Raw genomic sequence first — 20,669 nt, forward strand, 5'->3', positions numbered from 1 at the left:
ACAGGTTCACTTTACATATAAGCCCTACTCATAAAATAAGACCTAGTTACAAGTCAGGGCCAGTGTTGGGGAAAATGGGCAATTGCCCAGGGCCCCCACTCTCTTAGGGGATCGCAGCATCTCTATTCCGAGGTTAAGACTGCTTAACCCCTTCACACCAGAGCCTGTTTTCACCTTCCGGACCATTCCAAATTTTACAATTCTGACCACTGTCACTTTATGTGGCAATAACTCTGGAACGTTTAGGCCATGTGCACACGATGCAGATTTGCAGCGTTTCCGCAGCGGATTTTACCGCGCAGAAACGTTGCATATCCGCATTGTGATGTACAGTACCTTTAAAATGAATGAAAAAAAAAAAACGCTGTGCAGACGCTGCGGATTTTTCCGCACGGTTTTCGTGCGGTACAAAATCCGCAGCATGTTACTTCTTTTGTGCGGTTTTCTATCTCCCCTGTCACCAAATCCGCAGGGGGAAGACCGCAATGGAAAACCGCACAAAAAACGCGTGAAAAATGGAAGAAATCCGCAGGAAAAATGCAGGTCATTTGACCTGCGGTTTTCTTCCATTCTGCACGTCTGCACTCAGCCTTAGCAGATCCCACTGATTCTGTTTTTTCGTGACATATTGTACTTCATGACAGTGGTAAAATTTCTATGCCCTTAAATCACAGAGTTTTGTCACACAAAATAGCTACTAAATAACATTTCCCATATGCCTACTTTACATCAGCACAAACATTTTTTTTTTTTTAATTAGAAAGTTACAAGGGTTAAAAGTTGACCAGCGATTTCTCATTTTTACAACAAAAATGTACAAAATCATTTGTTTTAGGCAGCACATCACATTTAAAGTGACTTTATGGGGTCTATATCACAGAAAATACCCAAAAGTGACACCACTCTAAAAACTGCACCCCCCAAGGTGCTCAAAACCACATTCAAGAAATTTATTAACTCTTCAGGTGCTTCACAGAAACTGAAGCAATGTGGAAGGAAAAAATGAACACATGGAAGTGACGGGGTCTCCAGATCAAAAGGCACAGTTTGTAGCTGATCGGTTCGCCGGCTTAGAGATGGGGATGTTCAATAGGGGACACTACATTAATTCAAAATTCTCTTCGGGCATTTGAAAGTGTGTTTTCTGAACAAAACATCCCATCTTAAAAGCTGACAAATCTGAATATTTCAGGTTTACCTGTCAGTGAATGTTAACATGAAGTACAATACAGAAGACGACAGTGGACATTATTTATTTAGAAGATAAAATAGCGAACGCCTACCCAGGGATATCCGAGACCGGAGTCAGCAGCAGGTGACGTACCTGGTTCAATGGCCTCTGAGATCAGGGACTGGGCTTCTCGTACACGCTTCATCACTTCTTCCAGCTCCTTTGCCGCAGCTTGTGGTGTCAGCTCCGGAGGCTTAACAATTGCATTATTGGAGTGGTTTATTCTAGAAGAGGTTAAAGACGATTCTTAACCATAAGATCATTTTTTTTACATGGGAAAGAAAAAAAAACAGTAAACTAAAAAGAATTTCGGCTCTTGTCATATTCCCAGAAGAAAAAGCAAAAGATGGTGGGACATTGCACCCAAGCTAGGATGCCAACCTCCGCTATAAGAAAGGGTGTACTAGGCTATAATAGGGCCTTATAGGGCTTATTGTTAATATCCACCATATATTTTACTGGGCCGGCTGGTGGCAGCTTTTGACAATTTTGTCTGTGCTATAATTTTAAAGGTTTAAATAAAGTTTAGTTTTAGGTTATGGTTTTCATGTTAGATCTTGTCATGTTTCCAGCAAATTTTGAACTGTTGTGGAAAATTTTCCATTGTTGCCCATGTCTTTGAGCTAAAGAAAACGAACTATCGGTATATTGAAAATCAGGTCTAAGGACTAAAACCTCAATTGCTGCAATAGGCAGAAATACTTGGATAAGCAAAGGTGGACAGGTGAAACAATAATATATATGTATATGCACAGTGGGGAAAATAAATATTTGATACACTGCCGATTTCGCAAGTTTTCTCACCTACAAAGAATGGAGAGGTCTGTAATTTTCATAGTAGGTACATCAACTGTGAGAGACATATTTCTTTTATTTTCCAACAGTTGTTGCGCCTTCTCACCAAGCTGCTTGCCTATTGTCCTGTAGCACATTCCAGCCTTCTGCAGGTCTACAATTTTATCCCTTGTGTCCTTGGACAGCTCTTTGGTCATGGCCATGGTGGAAAGGTTGGAGTGTGATTGAGTGTGTGGACAGGTGTCTTTTATACAGGTAACAAGTTCAAACAGGTGCAATTAATAAAGGTAATGAGTGCAGAGTAGGAGGGCTTCTTAAAGAAAAACTAACAGGTCATTGAGAGACAGAATTCTTGCTGGTTGGTAGGTGACCAAATACTTATGTTATGTAATAAAATGCAATTTAATTATTTAAAAATCAGACTGATTGTCTGGTTTTTTTTTTTATTAGTGTACCTATGATAAAAATTACAGATCTTTTCACTCTTTGTAGGTGGAAAAACTTGAAGAATCGGTAGTGCATCAAATACTTATTTTCCCACTGTGTGTCTGTATATTTATGTGTGTATATATATATATATATATATATATATATATATATATATATATATATATATATATATATATGGTATGTACAGGTCATGTGTCTGTATAATGTGTATGTATGTCTGTATAAAGTGTGTATGTACAGGTCATGTGCATATGTCTGTATATGCATAATTGTTTAACAGAACCCAAACAGGGAACATAATAAATAATAATATTGAAATAGCAAAATGTTATTAATACATAAACAAATAGATAAAAAATGGATGCCTCATTTCAGACTAAAAAAAGGCGCAGCAACGGACTAACAAACTGTACTAGGTTGTAAATAGAACTGCTGAGTGCCAATGTTGGTCAGTTGATTGGGGTGGGAGGCACAGCGACGTCTCTTGGCTCACAACCACGGTACAAGTTATCAACTAGGTTTCATTAGATATGGTTTGATCTGCAGCCTGGATCTGATTGTAGGCAATATGACTAGCTCTGGCTGTTTTTCACTTTGCTGTACTCTTTTGACAATAGTGGCTATTGGTTTGACTAGTATTTATACCATTTTGCACATGCACTGAGGCACTTTATTACCCGATTTCACTTGCTTACATGAAAGATTAATTTAGTATATGGGTGTGTGTACACACTGCGGATTTTTCTGCGCGGATTTTGCAAAATCCGCAGGTAAATTCGCAGGTCAAAAGACCTGCGGTTTATCTGCGAATTAGCCTGTGGTTTTCCCCTGCGGTTTGACACCTGTTCAATGGAGCAGGTGTGAAACTGCTGCGGATTCCGCACAAAGAAGTGACATGCTGCGGTTTTGAAACCGCAGCAAATCCGCGCGGAAAAAAATGCACAGTGTGCACTGCGGTTTTTGTTTTCCATAGAATATAAAAGGTACTGTACACCGCAGCAAAAACTGCTGCGGATCCGCAGCAGAATCAGTAGCGTGTGCACACACCCTATGTGTACTGCAATATAAAGTATAGCCCTTTTCAGTAATCTATGGTTATATCCACGTGTGATGTAATGATACAAAGGACATTTGCCTCGAATCAGTAACTTTGGAACCATTTTACCATGCTATATGCCTTAGCATTTAGATTCAGCCAATACTTAGCCATCTAGGAAGCAGGTGACCAACATTACCGCTCAGCAATTATATTTGTGACCTAGTACAGGTTGTTAGTCCGTTGCTGCGCTTTTTTTAGTCTGACATGAGGCATCCATTTTTTATCTATCTGTTTATGTATTAATAAATAATAATTTTGCTATTTCAATATACATTCCATGTTCCATGTTTCGGTTCTGTTAATTTGATACAGAGTGTGACCTATGTAGTTTAGGTTATTCATGGACTAATACGTAGGTGCATATGTATAATGTTTACATGGGGGCCAGAAATGAGATACGTGGGGGACAGGATGTGGGACAGATGGGGGCCAAGATGTGGGACATTATTACCGGAAAGCGCCCATAAATGTAGGGGCTAATTGAGCGATATTGTTAATGTTGTGATGCATTTTACTTTAAAGGATACCGTTTTCAATGGGGAGTGGGTCCTGTTACTGTGCACGGTAGCACTATGTCACTTTTTTCTTCATTTGACATAGTGTAGAAGTTGGGGAATGTGCTATGGAAGCGGTGCTCAAGATAACTGCTATTTTTTGCAGAGACAAGTCCTGGCTAGAAGAAGTGATGGCAGTCTGCGCTGGATGAAGAAAAAGCAAAGATCAAAGAATTCAACTAGAGATGTAACCGGTGAGTCAGTGTGTTACCTGTACATTGACACTATACACTGTGTACTATGTACAGAGCTCCTGTGTGTAATGTCACTTATGGTAACATTAGTATTGTGTTTTTTTATTAATTATCAGCATTATAGTATGCAGTCTGTTATGATTGAGTCACCGAGGAGGATGGCAGGAACAGGCTAAGCCACCAGAAAACCAGAGAGGTTGGTAACTAAGCGGATTGCAGACCCCTGATCCTATCAACACAACTAGCAGTAGCCGTGGAGTGTTCCTACGATGCCCTAGACGCTTCGTCACAGCCGGAGAACTAACTAAGCCTGAAGTCAGAAAGGTGAAATCTAAACTGCCCCGGAGCAAATCCCCAAAGGAATAGACAGCCCCCAAACATATATTGTCGGTGAGGCAAGATGAAACACAAACACAGGAAGAAAACAGACTGAGCAAACGGTAGGGCCCAAACTGTCTAGACAGGACAGAACAGAAAAGACACTGTCTGCAATCACGCACAAAACCCCCCAAAAATCCAACACTTCTGCTATACAAAAAACCTGAGGCCACACGACCTCACCCCCGCTAGATCAGTTCTCTGGTATAAACTGGAAGCAAAGCAAAAAATACTAACATAACAGGGGACTAAACAAACTGACACAAGCTGTAACATATAGAGCAGGGGCCAGCGCAGCCCCCAGCAGGGAGTACGCTGAATCCTAGCAACAAAGCAGGAAGCAAAAAAAAAGCACAACCAAATTAGATGCAAAGGATTAGCAAAAGAATCACTTAACTGAACCACGCAGATCAGGCAGGGGACAAAAGAACTCCAAATGCACAAGGAGGAAAATCACCAGCAACCTTCAAGAGCAGCCAGTTCAATTACCGTGTATACTCGAGTATAAGCCGAACCCCCTAGTTTTGCCACAAAAAACTGGGAAAACTTATTGACTCGAGTATAAGCCTAGGGTGGAAAATGCAGCAGCTACTGATACATTTCAAAAATAAAAATAGATACCAATAAAAGTAAAATTAATTGAGACATCAGTAGGCTAAATGTTTTTGAATATCCATATTGAATCAGGAGCCCCATATAATGCGCCATACTGTTCATGATGGCCCCATAAGATGCTCCATACAAAATACACCCCATATAATGCTGCACAAAGGTTAATAATGGCCCCATAAGATGCTCCCAAGAATAATATGCCCCATATGCTGCTCCATAAAGGTTATGGCCCCATAAGATGCTCCATAGAATAGGCCCCATATGCTGCCCCCATAAAATGCTCCATAGATTATGCCCCAATATGATGCTCCCATAAGATGCTCCATAGATTATGCCCCAATATGATGCCCCCATAAGATGCTCCATAGATTATGCCCCTATATGCTGCCCCTATAAGATGCTCCATAGATTATTCCCCCATATGCTGCCCCCATAAGATGCTCCATAGATTATTCCCCCATATGCTGCCCCTATTAGATGCTCCATAGATTATTCCCCCATATGCTGCCCCTATAAGATGCTCCATAGATTATACCTCTATATGCTACTCCTATAAGATGCTCCATAGATTATACCCCTATATGCTGCCCCTATAAGATGCTCCATACATTATGCCCCCATATGCTGCCCCAATAAGATGCTCCATAGATTATGCCCCCATGTGCTGCCCCCATAAGATGCTCCATACATTACACCCCCATGTGCTGCCACATTTAAAAATAAAAAAAATGACATATTCACCTCTCCGTCACTGGGGCCAGGTGCCGGTGTCACTGCTGGCACCTGAGATATTCACCTGTCCTGTGTCCATGGCTGCTTGCTGCTGTGTGGCACGTCATCTGTCAGTGACGTTCAGTCTGCAGGGGGCGCGGCGCGCACTAACCACGTCACTACGCCCTCTGCTGTCTGAACGTCACTGACAGATGACGTGCTACACAGCAGCAAGCAGCGATGGACCCGGACAGGTGAGTATCGCAATACTTACCGGTCCTGGCACGGTCTCTGCAGACCCCAGCTTCTCCGTGATCTCTCTTCCTGCCCTCAGCTGTCACGTGGTACCACTCATTACACCTCATGAATATGCGCATATTCATGAGTGTAATGAGCTGTACCATGTGACCGCTGAAGGAAGGAAGGGAGATCACGGAGAAGCTGGGGGATGCAGAGACCGTGCCAGGACGGGTAAGTATGACCTGACACCCCCGCCCCCCCTCCGACCCTCAGGTGTATATGACTCAAATATAAGCAGAGAGGGGGACTTTCAGCCCCCAAAAAAAGGACTGAAAATCTCGGCTTATATTCGAGTACCGTATTTTCCGCTTTGTAAGACGCACTTTTTTTCCCCCAAAATTGAGGGGAAAAAGGGGGTGCGTCTTACAAAGAGGATATACATTTGCGCTGCCACTGAGGGTACTTGCCGCGGCACTCTGTGCCCTGATGCTGCCGCTGCGCTGTCCGCCACCGCCGCGCTCCTGTCCCCCGGTGGTTTCTTCCGCCCCACCGCAGCCGCCGCGCTCTGTCCCGTTCAGCGTGGGGGGTCTCTGTCGCTCCATGCCTGCTTTCTTCCTGGAAAATGGCCGCCGCACATGCGCAGACGGACATCTCGGCACTGAAATCTCGGGAGATGAGATGAGGCAGAAGAAACCACCGGGGGACTGGAGCGCGGCGGTGGCGGACAGCGCAGCGGCAGCATCAGGGCACAGAATGCCGTGGCAAGTACCCTCAGAACGGGACAGAGCGCGGCGATGGCGGCAAACACCGGGGGATAGGTGCGTGGCGGTAAGAACCGGGGGACAGAGCATGGTGGTGGCGGTAAGAACCGGGGGAGAGCGCGGCGGTGGTGGCAAGCAGGCACCGGGGGACAGCGTGGCGGTGGTGGCAAGCACTGGGGGACAGAGTGCGGCGGTGGTGGCAAGCAGGCACCGGGGGACAGAGCGTGGCGGTGGTGGCAAGCATCAGGGGACAGAGGGCGGCGGCAGTAACAGACACCGGCAGCGGCACGCTGCACATCAAAACACCCCCTCATCCCAGCAGCAATGTTCCACTCCGGCCTCCTCCATCACCACCCCTGGAAAGCAATAAGACGCATGGATTATAAGATGCACCACCATTTTATTAAAAATAAAGTTTTTTTCCTATTTTTCTCCTCAAAATTTGGGGTGCGTCTTATAATCCGGAGCGTCTTATAAAGCGAAAAATACGGTATATACGGTATATGCTCACAGCCAGTAATCCCAGGTTAACCAATTATCGTCATCAGGTGGGAAACTTCCATCAACCTGGCCAGCTCCACTACTCTCAGTAACCACCAGAGGGAGCGTCGGCTGAGAAATCCGAGCAAGGGAATTCACAACAGCAGTTACTATGTGGTGGTAATATGTAGTCCGGTCATGCTGTGGTGGTATTTGTTCCTTGTATGTGGAATTATATGTGGTCTGGTCATGGTGTGGCGGTATTTGTTCCATGTGGTATTATTTGGTCACTATGTGGTAGTAATATGTGGTCCGGCCTTGGTGTGACGGTATTTGTCCCTTGTATGTGGTATTATTGGTCATTTTAAATGTTTGCGACACATTCCGTTGAAGAAAAATAAATAAAAATATAGCTAAAAAAAAGGTATTGGAAATTTTAAGAAATGTTTTATAGGTTAGAGTAGAGTAGGGCCCTGCCAAAAGAGTCTGCCTTTTCATGGTTGCATGCTTAAAAAATCTTTGACCAAAACAAAAGCTGGCGGCTATGTTTATGCTATGTTGTTTGCTGGGAACGGTTAATGTGTTTTTGGTGAGGATGTGGTGCAGAAATAGAGTTCTTCCAAGAGTGGGTGGTGGGACTGTGGAAGGGTTAAGTGGTGTAGGCGGAGCTGGGGTGGAGCCTGGGCGGAGTTTCAAGGGGATCCGAAATTTTTTCCAGTATGGGGCCCTGAAATTCGTGGTGGCAGCTCTGGTATTGAGCATTGGTCACTAAAGCTTACGCAAGCTTGTAATAAGAAATATGTAATTAAAGGGAGTCTTGTTAGCCCAAAATCACATACACAAGTAGCTTTCCAGGGGATTTATCCCCTATAGGAAAATTGCCACTTAAAGGGGTTGTCCAGTTTTGATACGAAAGTCTGCAGGCACTGTATATGACTGCCACCTTGTGAATTCTCACAAGTAAATCTCTGAATGACGTGATTCAGCAGAAACCCGAGGGATCTATGCACTATAATGAGGCAGCAGTTTTACTCTGGACTCGTCTGGCCTCTGTTCAGCAGTGTCCTTCTTTTCAGAAGTGCATAAAACTGGCCGACCACGCTTTTATGCACACCTAAAAAGATAGACACCGCCGGATCATAGGCCAGACAGTGTCCACAGTGCATCATTAAAGGGAATCTTCCACCGGCTCTTGAATCATGTATTTCAGAAATTTACACGGACACCCCGGTGTAAGCGCTCAGCGCAGGATAACTGTGAGCCAATGTTTTGGAGGCAGAACGAACAAATCAACAGCAGGTGAAGAATTGGTTTTATTTTTTACGCTTTTCCTCGTGCGGTGTAAGTGATTAGACAACTTTATTCTTCGGGTCAGTGCTATTACAACGATACCAGATTCATATCAGTTTTTTATGTTTGGCTGCTGACACTAACAAACGCTTTTTTTTTTCGCAAAAGCAAGTTTCTGCATCACCATATTTGAGAGCTATAATTTTCTTATATTACTGCTGACAGCGTCATACTATGGCTTGTTTTTTACAGAACGAGTTGACATTTTCCATTTTTAGGCATACAACTTTTAGGCATATCTTTTTTTTTTATCACTTTCTGTTCCAAGTTTTGGGAGGCAGAAAGGACAAAGCAGCAATTCAGAAAGTTTTTTTTTTTATGCAGTTCACGGTGTGGTAAAAGTGATAAGACAGCTTTATTCCTCGGGGCCGTACGATTACAGCAATACCACATTTAGAATTTCTTTTATGTTTTAGTGCTTTTACCAAATAAAGACTGTTTTATATGTGCATGAATTGTTTTTGTATCGCTTTATTCTAGCTATAGCTTTACTATTTCTCAGCTGATGGAGCTCTATTAGGGCTTGTTTTCAGCTATACCATTTTTATTTACATTCAACTTTTTGATCATGTTTGATTTCACTTTTTTGGGTGGTATATTGATAAAGCATTTTTTTTGCCCTTTTTTGCGGTGTTTACTGAAGGGGTAAAATAGTGTGACAGTTTTATAAATAAGTTAGTTCCGAACACAGGGATGCCAAATATGTGCTGTTTTTCTAAAATATTCATATTTATTGGTATATTTTTAATTTTTGTTTTTACTTAGTCCCTCTATGGGACTTTTAACTTTCATAAATCTGATCGCTGTTAAAATGCCTCCTAAATGTTGCAATTGATATTGGGTTAAACAGCCGGAGGCTATGAAGGCAACACTCCTGGCTGAAACCTCCGGAGCTCAGCCATTACTTAAGTCAAGCTCCCAGCACCAATCGCATGTGCACAGCTCATGTGCTGGGTACGATCGCCATGACGTACCTATATGTCATTAGTCGGGAACCCCTGCCCGACCATGACATACAGGTATGTCACGTGACGTGAAGGGGTTAAAAATAATTTCTATCCTCAAGAACGGATTAATTTTAGTTTACAGCTCATTGCCAAAATTACTTGCTACCCTGCAGTTCCAGCATGGACGATTACGTAGGCAAACAGCGTGCGACTTGACCGGGCTCTATGCTTTACAAATTGCTTGCGCTACTCTGAAGCTGGCTGAATTGCATGCTATTGACCAGACTCAGTCCTCCTACACTTCTTCCATGCAGCAGAGGCAAAGAGGTCTCTGTTAGCAGCCGGGGAGACAGCACAGATCAGACCAGGAGCATGTCCATGCTGCTAGACTGAACTGTTAGTTTTCAAGTGTGCACTGTCCCCAGCAAAACAGGAAGCTGGAAGAGGAGTGGTGCGTTCCTAAAAATACATCCTGAGACAACCCATTTGAAATTCAGACTCTGCAGAACTGAGGCAGCGACCAGAGTTTCCTATACAATGCTATGTGCTTAGGTAACACTGACCCACTTGGGCTGATGGATTTAAGAAAAGATTCTCCACATAGTAGTAACATCTGCACTTTAATCTCTGTTCACACGTCACTACTTTGTTCTTAACAAGCTATAACAGCTACGCCCCATCTAATTTCAAACAGAGCTCATTGAGTTTAACTGGGGTCTGTTAGGATCCAGCTTTTTCTGATGTTATGAATACCATATTTTCCGGGAGTATAAAACGACCCTCAAATTTTCCTGTTAAAATATAGAGTTTGGGATATACTCGCCGTATAAGACTACCCCTCTTCCGGTGTTTGCCGCACTGTAACGTGCATGACAGCACAGCAAACACCGCTTCTGATCGACGTGGAAATCATCACCGCCGGTCAGAGAGCCGCAGTTCCCACGCTGTCAAAAGCGTGGGGACCCCTCTTTTCTTGATAACTAGCCTTGCTGAAGCTGACAGGTGAGGGTTGCAGCCCCCAGCTGTGAGTTTTGTCTGGCTGGTTAGCAAAAATAGGGGGGAACCCACGCCCATTTTTTTTTTACCTACCGAATTTATTTACAGCGCAGGAGCGGCTGATGAATATTCCCATTCGCCGCTCCTGATCTCACTGTAATTAGCGGCTGTAGGTGTCAAATGATGGGATCAGTAGTCCCATCAGCTGACACCAGTAACTGGAGGTAAAGTTTATACCTCCGATCACAGCTGAGCACTTCCGCTGTCTTTTGACAGCGTGGGAACCGCGGCTCTAATCAGAAGCGGTGTTTGCCGCGTTGTCATGTACATGACAGCGCGACAAACATCCGCTGTTCGGGCAGCCGAACCCAAACAGTATCGAACTTTACTGTTTGGGTTAGCCCATCTCTACTTCTGAGGACTGCAGTGAAGCAGCTCTCTTTTTTCCATACAGCGGGCATCCCGGACTCCTGCAGCTTGCTTCACTAAAGACAACACCCGGCGCATAAGACGACCTCCAACTTTTGAGAAGATTTTCAGGGGTTCAAAAGTCATCTTATACAACCGGAAAATATGGTAATACTGTAATCTGCAATAATCTTTGCAAACAAAAAAGAGCTGGAATCCTCTTGATGGAAAGTATAAAACAAATATGTGAACTCAGCTTTAAAGTCACGTTACACGTCAAGATAGGAAAAACTTTTTACAGTTCTACTTACTTTAGAGGTCTATCGCCGAACATAACGCCATTGAATGTCAAGGCCCTTATCACAGAGTTCTGGTCAGAGAATTCTACGAAAGCAAAGCGAGTTGGCTGCGTTTCATCTCCAGCCATCCGGACAAATCTGACATCTCCTACTTGTTTGAAAAACTCTAGTAGCTGTTCTGCTGTAGCCGTCTGAAAAACATGGAAAAAAATCAGAAAAATCAAATGTGCATGTCAGTTACTAATGAGATCAAACTTTTACAGTATAATAATAATAATAATAATAATAATAATAATAATAATGATAATTAAAAAAAAGGTGATAACTTGAAACAAAGCTTAGCCCGAACTATAGCACAAATTGGTGGAAGGCTAGAGCCTGAGCTAACCCCTGTCCACTGCCAAAAAAGCACACTAGGCACATGAGCATCAAAACTGGACTATGGAGCAATGGAAGGTAGTAACCTGATGAATAAATGGGCACATAATTTATTATCTTTATTCAGCCATTTGCATTTTCTGGCATACTGAAAAACAATAAAAGATCTTTTGTAGCTAGTGTAAGGTGCTGGAAAACATATTAAGAAACTACCTGGGAATTTAGGTTTCCAACATAAATCGTTCTCCTGATTTCATCAACCTTTGTGGGGTCAACATTTCCCATTAAAGGTGGCTGCTGTAAATCCGAAAGAGAAGATACGGCAGGTGCTAGAGCTGGAAGAACTGGTGCAAGAGCCGGAATAACTGGTTCCAGTGGTGCTGGTAATGTCGCTGCCAAAGTGGTGAATGGGACACTGAGCTATAAACAAAATGAAAAATCTAGTTACTCAATCAGTAAAAGAATCAATGGTTTCATCTTCGATATTAATTTGAGTAAAGTTGTTTTCTTTTTTATTCCTAGAGTTTAGGCTTCAAGAAAGATAGTAGTAAATTGTAGCCAAAAGAATCCACAGCTGTAATCACAGTGATCAGCGAGACAGATGGATTGCTTTGGAGAGAAAATTTCTTTAATCGCAATAACAATTTGAGCATGTTCACGTAAGAATATTTTTCATAGGGATTTTACTGGCTAAAAAGTAAAATGCTGTTTTTGGTGTGGATGTTAAGACATTTTTGTGTCAAAACTGGGGCTGTTTCCATGTAGAAACCCCTCAAGAATTGACATGTAACTACCTTTTTTTTTTTTTACGTGAACCTGTCAGATTTGGCCGAAATAAGATACGGACACTGCCTTTCAGGGCTTATCTACAGCATTCTATAATGCTGTAGATAAGCCCCTGATCCGACCTGAAAGATAATAAAAATAACTTTTATTATACTCACCCGGGTGGGGGGGGCGATGGGTGTCGCAGAGAAGTGCGCCTGCGCAGGATCGCGATGCCGGGGAGTGATGAAGCAAGCAGGAGGGCGGCGCCGGACCCGGACCTGCGACACCCATCGGACCGCCCCCCCCCGGATGAGTATAATAAAAGTTATTTTTCTTATCTTGCAGGTCGGACAGGGGGCTTATCTACAGAATTATAGAATGCTGTAGATAAGCCCTGAAAGGCGGTGGCCGTATCTTATATCAGCGAAACCTGGAGACAGGTTCCCTTTAAGCTGAAAGATAGATTTAGAAAAAGAGCACTAGAGGAACATTGTCTCTCTGGCAATAGGAGCCTTTCTCAATGAGTTTTTGAAGCAGATTTTGATTGTGGTTTTGGAGCAGAATCCACATAAAAAACAGTGTGCAAATACTCTAAACTTTAGCTTTTAGTTTTACTTACCAGTTGTACATCCACTTTTTCTCTTCGCAGAACCTAAGGTGAGATAAATTATGAGCTGGTGATCAGCAAATAAGTAAACAAAGCATTTGCTGACAAGCCGTGAAGAAAAAAAAGGTAGCAGTGTCACATTGCATCTAAAGATTTCCTATTGTGACCTGCAACTTACCAGGAAGGTGAATCACAAATATCTCCAAATGTGTTTCATTTTTTGTTGCATGCAACTCACTTGCGGTTTCTTTCTTGTACCTTTGTGTCTTTTTTCATCTCCATCTGTCCCTTTGCATGCAACTCACTTGCGGTTTCTTTCTTGTACCTTTGTGTCTTTTTTCATCTCCATCTGTCCCTTTGTGCATTCAGCTTCAAATAGATGAATGAGCAGTCCTTTTCTTACCTGCTAAAACTATTTTCCCAGCAGCACTTTTTTTCTTTTCAGTGCTGCAAACCCCTCCATCCTCTCATGTGTGCTCCTGACTAGCCTACTCCTCTGAATTACCATTATTCTACGCTAAATACCAATAGGCTGTGTTCACACGTCGAGGTTTTTTCGCGTTTCCGCGGCGGTTTTAAACGTGCGAAAAATAAGCATCCCATGCATTCCTATGGGATTCCGCAATGCTGTGCTAATGCTGCGTTTTTTTCCGCAGCGGAATCGCTTCGTGGTAAAAACCGCAGCATGCTCATTAATCTGCGGAATCGCGTCGATTCCGCCCACATAGGAATGTATTGTTCTGCTTACTTCCCGCATGTGGCTGTGCACACCATGCAAAAAGTAAGCAGAATATTTGCGGATGGTACCCACGGTCCGGAGGAGAGGAGACTGTCCTCCGGGCTTTGGGTACCATATCCCGGTAAAAAATAGAAATTTAAAATAAAAAATATTGTAATTCTCACCTTCCGGCGTCCCACGCAGCCTTCCTGCCTCTCTCCATGCTCGCGGTCCCAGTAATCCTTTGCGAGAATGACCGCGATGACGTCGCGATCGCGCGGGAACGCGACATCTCGCGGTCTTTCGCGCAAAGGATTACTGGGACCGGGAGCGTGGAGAGAAGCGGGAAGGCTGCGCGGGACGCCGGAAGGTGAGAATTACAATATTTTTAATTTTTTTAAATTATTTTTTACATCCTATCTTTTACTATTGATGCTGCATAGGCAGCATCAATAGTAAAAAGTTGGTCACACTCGTCAAAAACTATGTTTGACGAGTGTGACCAACCTGTCAATCGGTTCTCCAAGCGATGCTACAGATCGCTTGGAAAACGCTAGCATTCTGCAAGCTAATTACGCTTGCAAAACGCAAAATCGCGGGAATTTAAATACGATTTTCTCGCGGAAAGGAATCCGGAATTCTCGTGGTAATTTCTGCGAGAGTTCCGCTACATGTGCACATAGCCTTAAGCTAAAGTGTAGGATATCCTGCCTGACTGATCTTACCATCTGCCATCTACACCAGTATACAGTGGCATGTAAAAGTTTGGGCACCCTGGTCAAAATTACTGTTATTGTAAACAGCTGAGTAAGTTGATCTCTAAAAGGGCTAAAGTTAACCCCTTCATGACTTTGGACATAGTCCATACATCTAGGTTGGTAAGTACTTACTGACTTTGGACGTATGGATACAACCAGTCGATTTTGCGTGGACAGGATCTGTGCGCACGATCTCTGGCTGTTCAGCGGATATGACAGCTGACACTCAGCACTCACTGCCGGGAGCGGTGCCCGCACAAATTCTGTGAAGCACCTGTGGGTTCAAGGTGATCACCACAAGTCTAGATAGATTCCTTGAGGGGTCTAGTTTAAAAAATGAGGTCACTTGTGCGGGGTTTCCACTGTTTAGGCACATTAGGGGCTCTCCAAATGAGACATGACACCCACAGACCATTCCATCAAAGTCTGCGTTCCAAAAGGTCACTCCTTCCTTTCTGAGCCCTGATGTGGGCCCAACAATAGTTTTCCCCCCACATATGGGATATTTGCGTACTAAGGAGAGATTGCCCAACACATTTAGGGTTCCATTTTCTCCTGTTACCCTTGTGAAAATAAAAAAAAATTGGGGCTGAAAGATCATTTATGTGGGAAAAATTTGAGTTTTCATTTTCATGGATCTGCGGTATAAACTTATATGAAGCACCTGGGGGTTCAAGGCGCTCACCACAAATATAAATACATTCCTTAAGGGGTTTAGTTTCCAAAATGGAGTCACTTGTCAGAGGGTTTCCACTGTTTGGGCACACCAAAGGCTCTCCAAAGGGGACATGGCATCCGCTAATGATTGCAGAAAATGTTTGCGTTTAAAAAGTCAAATGGTGCTCCTTCCCTCCTGAGCCCTGCTGTGCGTCCAAGCAGTAGTTTCCCCCCACATATGGCGTACTCAGGAGAAATTGCACAACAAACTGTCTGGTACAATTTTTCCTGTTACCCTTGTGAAAATAAAAAATTGGGGCTAAAAAAAAAAGTGAAAAACTGACTTTTTTTGTTTTCATAGCTCAATGTTATACATTTTTGGGAAGCACCTGAGGATTCAAGGTGCTCACCACACATCTAGATAACTTCCTTGAGGGGTCTAGTTTCCAAAGCGGGGTCACATGTGGGGAGTTTCCACTCTTTAGGCACATCATGGACTCTTCAAATGCGACATGTTGTCTGCTCTTCAATCCTGCCAGATTTTGTGTTCAAAAAGTCAAACGGTGCTCTGTCCCTTCCGATCCTGGCTGTGTGCCCAAACAGTAGTTTTCCCCCACATATGGGGTATCTGTGGTCTCAGGAGAAATTTAACAACAAATTTTTGAGTCCATTGTCTCCTGTTACCTTGTGAAAATTTTAAAAATTAAGTGTTTAAAATAAAAAAATTTAAAAAGGGTTAACACACATATACACACACACATTTTAAAAATTACAAAAAAAGTGGGCTGATGCAAAAGTTCAGGTACCCTACATGGTTGCTACCTAGTAGTACCCCCTTTTACAGGTATCATAGCTTGCAAACACATTTTTTGCAGCCAGACAAGGGTCTTTCAATACTTGTTAGAGGGATTTAGAACATGAAGAGGAAGTCAGGGCTCCAGCTGATCTCTGACTTCCTCTTCTTGTTCAATTTGACAGAAGGCGGTGCCAGTGGCACCAGCGCTGATTAGTTGCCAAGCTCACGTGTCACAGTGACTGCACAGAAGCCCCAGGGAGAGCTAGTGTCGACACCACGAGAACGGCGTCAGCATGGGAGATGAGTGTAAGCTTTTCTTATTTTATCAGGGCCAAGTGTGGGTATGAGAAGGGTTGCCCTAAGTAGTGGACAACTTCTGTAATGGGTGGAGAGATGTTCTTTTCCTGAAATTCTGTGCCGTTTTTTTTCTCCACACATACTTTTGATCATTATGGCCAAAAAGTTCTATTTGAACCTCATCGGTACACAGGACTTGCTTCCAAAATGCATCAAGCTTGTTTAGATATTCTTTTGCATACTTCTGATGCTGAATTTTATGGTGAGGATGCAGGAGAGGTTTTCTTCTGATGACTCTTCCATGAAGGTTATATTTGTGCAGGTGTCTGTGAACTGTAGAACAATATACCACAGTAAAAAAAATTTTCCCTACACTGTTTTATGAAATTGTGGATCCAGTAAGCACATCCTCTATCCCTGTGGACATAGCGCTATATTATTTTTGAGTGGTTTTTCCTCCCCTAATAGGCCTCTTTAGACAAACACATATATGTTGGGCAATGTGCAATAGTTTTTTTATCACATCTATTAGTGTATATTTATATTGGCAGTGTGTTAATAATATTGCAATATCACGTTTCTCCCTCTGATTAGGCATTTCATAATCAGGCCCCTTTTTCTTCTTATAGGCATGTTCAGATGAGCCTCCATATATTCCTGGTACTGCGATATTTTTAGAATTGTGCTATCTACAAAACTAACAAGTTCATATTTTATTTGCCTTTCTCTTCAAACAAAAAAATTTCTTGGCACATTGTGCTAGTTATAAGGATATTTTTATGATAATAAACTTATGATAAATAAACCTACAGTTTAGCGAAGTTTTGTGTGCGCGAAATTATCCTTATTTTATCTATTTATTACTTTATTTGACAAAATAGTGGTTTTTTTGCCCAATTTTGCAGCACTATATACTCTAAGAAAACTGAAAGTATTCCTTGTCTAATTTTTAAAATGTAAAAGAAATATATTTGTTTTCTGGGGGGGGCTACAATACAAAGGAAATTTGACATTTTAACTTTAGCACTTTTAGAGATCATTTCATCTTCAACTTGCTTAAACTGTTCACAATAACAGTAATTTTGTCCCCGGGATGCCCAAATTTTACATGCCACTGTAGTCCAATTCCTTGCTCACTTTTTTGATTGTGTGCTTTTACACAATTGGTAGCTGATTTCTCCTGTACTCTTCCTAATTGATAGGCAGTGCAGAGTGGTGTTTATTGACTACTGCTGACATATCAGTGAAGTGAAACTGCAAATTCTCATCTGTTGATGCATATGTTAGAAAATTATCTTCTGCCATATGCATCAAAAGATTGGAATTTGGAACTTCACATTGTTAATCTCTCAGCAGCAGGTAACAAACCGCTCAACTCCTCTCAGCCCTATCCTATAGTGTATCATTCCTCTCAACCCCTCTATATACCTCTCCATCCTGCAGTACATCTCTCCTCACAAACTTCTATATATAGCCCCACCTTACAGTATATTTCTCCTATTGCTCCCTCTATATACAGTCACATACTGCAGTATGTCCTTCTTTCTGCCACTGTATATAAAACCCCCTCCTGCAGTATATCCTCCTTTCAGCCCCTCTATGTATAGTCCCACCCTGCAGTTTTTCTCTCCTTTCATGCCTTCAATATACAGCCCCATACTGTAGTAAATCTGTTTTCAGACCTTTTATACAGAGCCCCATCGTGCAATAGATCTCTCCAATTAGCCCCTCTATACACAGCCGCATTCTGCAGTATTTCTCTCCTCAACCCTTGTATATACAGTACATCCCCACCCTCCAGTATAGTTCTTTCAGTCCCTCTATACAGAGCTCCATCCTGCAATACTCATTTCAGTCCTTCTATGCTCTCTACCTCCTATATATAGCCCATCCTGCAGTACATCGATTCCTCTGTTACCAGCACACACACAGTAGAAGCTTCGCTGTAGACATGTCCCAGATAAGAGCTATGGTGACAGGATGCCAGCTGAAAGAGACTTCATGGCGCTTGATTAACTGGAACTACAGCAGGACACTTCAAAAGGAATCTAGACGGTAGATAGGGCCCGGAGGGACATTATTTGGAGGGTGATATGTGCAATACTGGGCAGATTTAAGCCCCAGTTATATTGGCACAAATGAATAAACATATGTGTACCTTATTATAAGACCACGTTGTGATTTGGGGAATAACCATTTAATAAATATTGAATAACCAGATGTCTCACATTTTACAAGTGTCAAATTGAAAAAAACTTTGCATATATAGCAAATCTGCCATTCAAACCTTCTCAGAGTATCCTATAATACTCACAGATGCCAGTGAAGACGGAGAAGGTGTAGGAGTAGGTATAGGTAGCAGACCTGCACCAGGGAGAAGACTGGATAATGTTGGAGCTGGAGCCAAGAGAGAAAGTGCCTTGGCTTCTTCAGGTATTTTACCTGTAGAGGCAACAATCTTAATGTTATTATGTGGTAATCTGCGGCTTCGTTAAGAATTCTGATTATAAACTACTACATAAGCCAAACAAAAAAAAAAAAGAAAAGAACTAGTATTTCCTTATCAAGAAAGAATAAAAACTCAAGGTATTTTCACCTTTTCTGTAATTACCCTGATCTACAAGGAAACAAAATAAAAGTGAGGGAAAACTTCAAAACACTAAATCTCATCAACTGGAATTTTACTTACAAAACTGAATAGACAAGTATTTAACACTTTGAGCTATGGGTCACCTGTACTGGAAACTTAAGGTTCATGAACCAAACGATATCAAGCATGGAGCCATTTTCCTGGGCGCTGTTTTCACGCTGATCGAAAGTTGTGTTACACATGACAACCGTTCGTGTTGGCTGCATCACTAATAGCACACAGAACATCAGATACAGAAAAGAAGAACATGTTTTTAAAGTTTAATCCCCAAAAAAATGCAAGTTACCAAATGTAATAAATAAAAATAAAGCAAAAGAAATAAAAGCAAACAGAACAAAAGAAACAAAACAAAAAAAAAAAAAAAAACAGGGAGAATAAAATACAAGTCCTCATAAATGGTTCCTCCTCAGTAGGATTATTATTGGGGTTACTGGACTGCGGAAGCAGCGTGGGAATTAAACTTCTTTACAAATCAATATGAATTTAGTGCTCATCGGTGTGATTATGGTCGATTAGGCAACACCATGCAAGCCAGCTAAGGAAGGGCGAAGTCCTACCACAGAAGAATGTCTTGCAACGGAGAGCAGATAGCAGCAGGGATGGATTTTAGCTAGTTTGTCACAAGTAGTAGTAGTGATCATAGTATTCGCAATACCCCGAGACGTGCAGATTGCTTCAGAAGTCATTGCAGAACTATAGCAAAGTCTTCTAGCCAGGAAAAGCATTGGAGATGCAACATTAGGCACAGACACGATATGGATAACACACATTACTAAGTAGCCTAAACTACTCAATAGAAAACTTGGTAACTGATAATTACACAATTAATTCACATTACAGGGGTATGCCCATCTTATAAAGTGCTGGACTGCTAAAAATGAAGAGGACACAGGTTTCCCGGCACGGACATGCTCCCGCTCACATGCTGTGCTTGAAAATGTAGCCAGGACCATTCACTGCAATGTGGCTCTAGCGCAACTCCCTGTGGGGAAAACGGTAGCATGGACCAGCGATGCTTTCTTTCATTCTCACGGTCAATAGGCCCCCACCTAGATCCTAAAGAACCAAGCATTCATTTATAAGATAGGAATACCATAATGCCCCCTTTAAATTTTGATGGGGAATATGTGTGGAAAAACGCCAACAGAGCACGGCACAATACAAGTTAGTGGGGTTTTACGAGATCCTACAAGAGGGTATGCCTTAACGGAATGATTGCGGCACTCTGACCTCTGATCCCCTGGTACGTATGCTGTGCAGGACATGCTGAGAAAGTGCAGCAACATGGAGGCTAAGACTACATGGAAAATAGAGTTGCTGAAAAATGAGATTGTGGTGTCGAGTTGTGACATTACATATCATGATTTCCCGTGGTGTCACATTTTCACCTGCAACCTAACATGACTGACAAAGCCACAAATGTTTTCAATTTTCTGCCTCACCAAAGACTTTAATTCAATTTGCATGGGACTGCAACTTGAAAATGACTTGCTTTGTGATTTGTTTGGTTTTTTTCTTACAACAAAACCGCAGCT

General features: G+C 42.4%; 1 protein-coding gene across 2 annotated transcripts in view; it reads right to left on the reverse strand.

Moving 5' to 3' along the window:
• SREK1 (splicing regulatory glutamic acid and lysine rich protein 1) overlaps positions 1 to 20,669 on the reverse strand; it is a 96,047-nt gene that overhangs the window by 49,477 nt on the left and 25,901 nt on the right. For both annotated transcript variants that reach the window (XM_073584215.1, XM_073584214.1), the window contains exons 3-7: positions 18,799 to 18,926; positions 13,271 to 13,303; positions 12,097 to 12,303; positions 11,518 to 11,696; positions 1,325 to 1,455 (exon numbers count right to left, since the gene is read on the reverse strand). In XM_073584215.1, coding sequence (XP_073440316.1) covers positions 1,325 to 1,455; positions 11,518 to 11,696; positions 12,097 to 12,303; positions 13,271 to 13,303; positions 18,799 to 18,926 — 678 coding nt within the window. The remainder of the gene's footprint in view (positions 1 to 1,324; positions 1,456 to 11,517; positions 11,697 to 12,096; positions 12,304 to 13,270; positions 13,304 to 18,798; positions 18,927 to 20,669) is intronic.

The sequence above is a fragment of the Dendrobates tinctorius genome, unplaced genomic scaffold (genome assembly GCF_039654945.1).
Source record: "Dendrobates tinctorius isolate UK_male_01 unplaced genomic scaffold, ASM3965494v1 ptg000083l, whole genome shotgun sequence".
NCBI classification, from domain to species: Eukaryota; Metazoa; Chordata; class Amphibia; order Anura; family Dendrobatidae; genus Dendrobates; species Dendrobates tinctorius.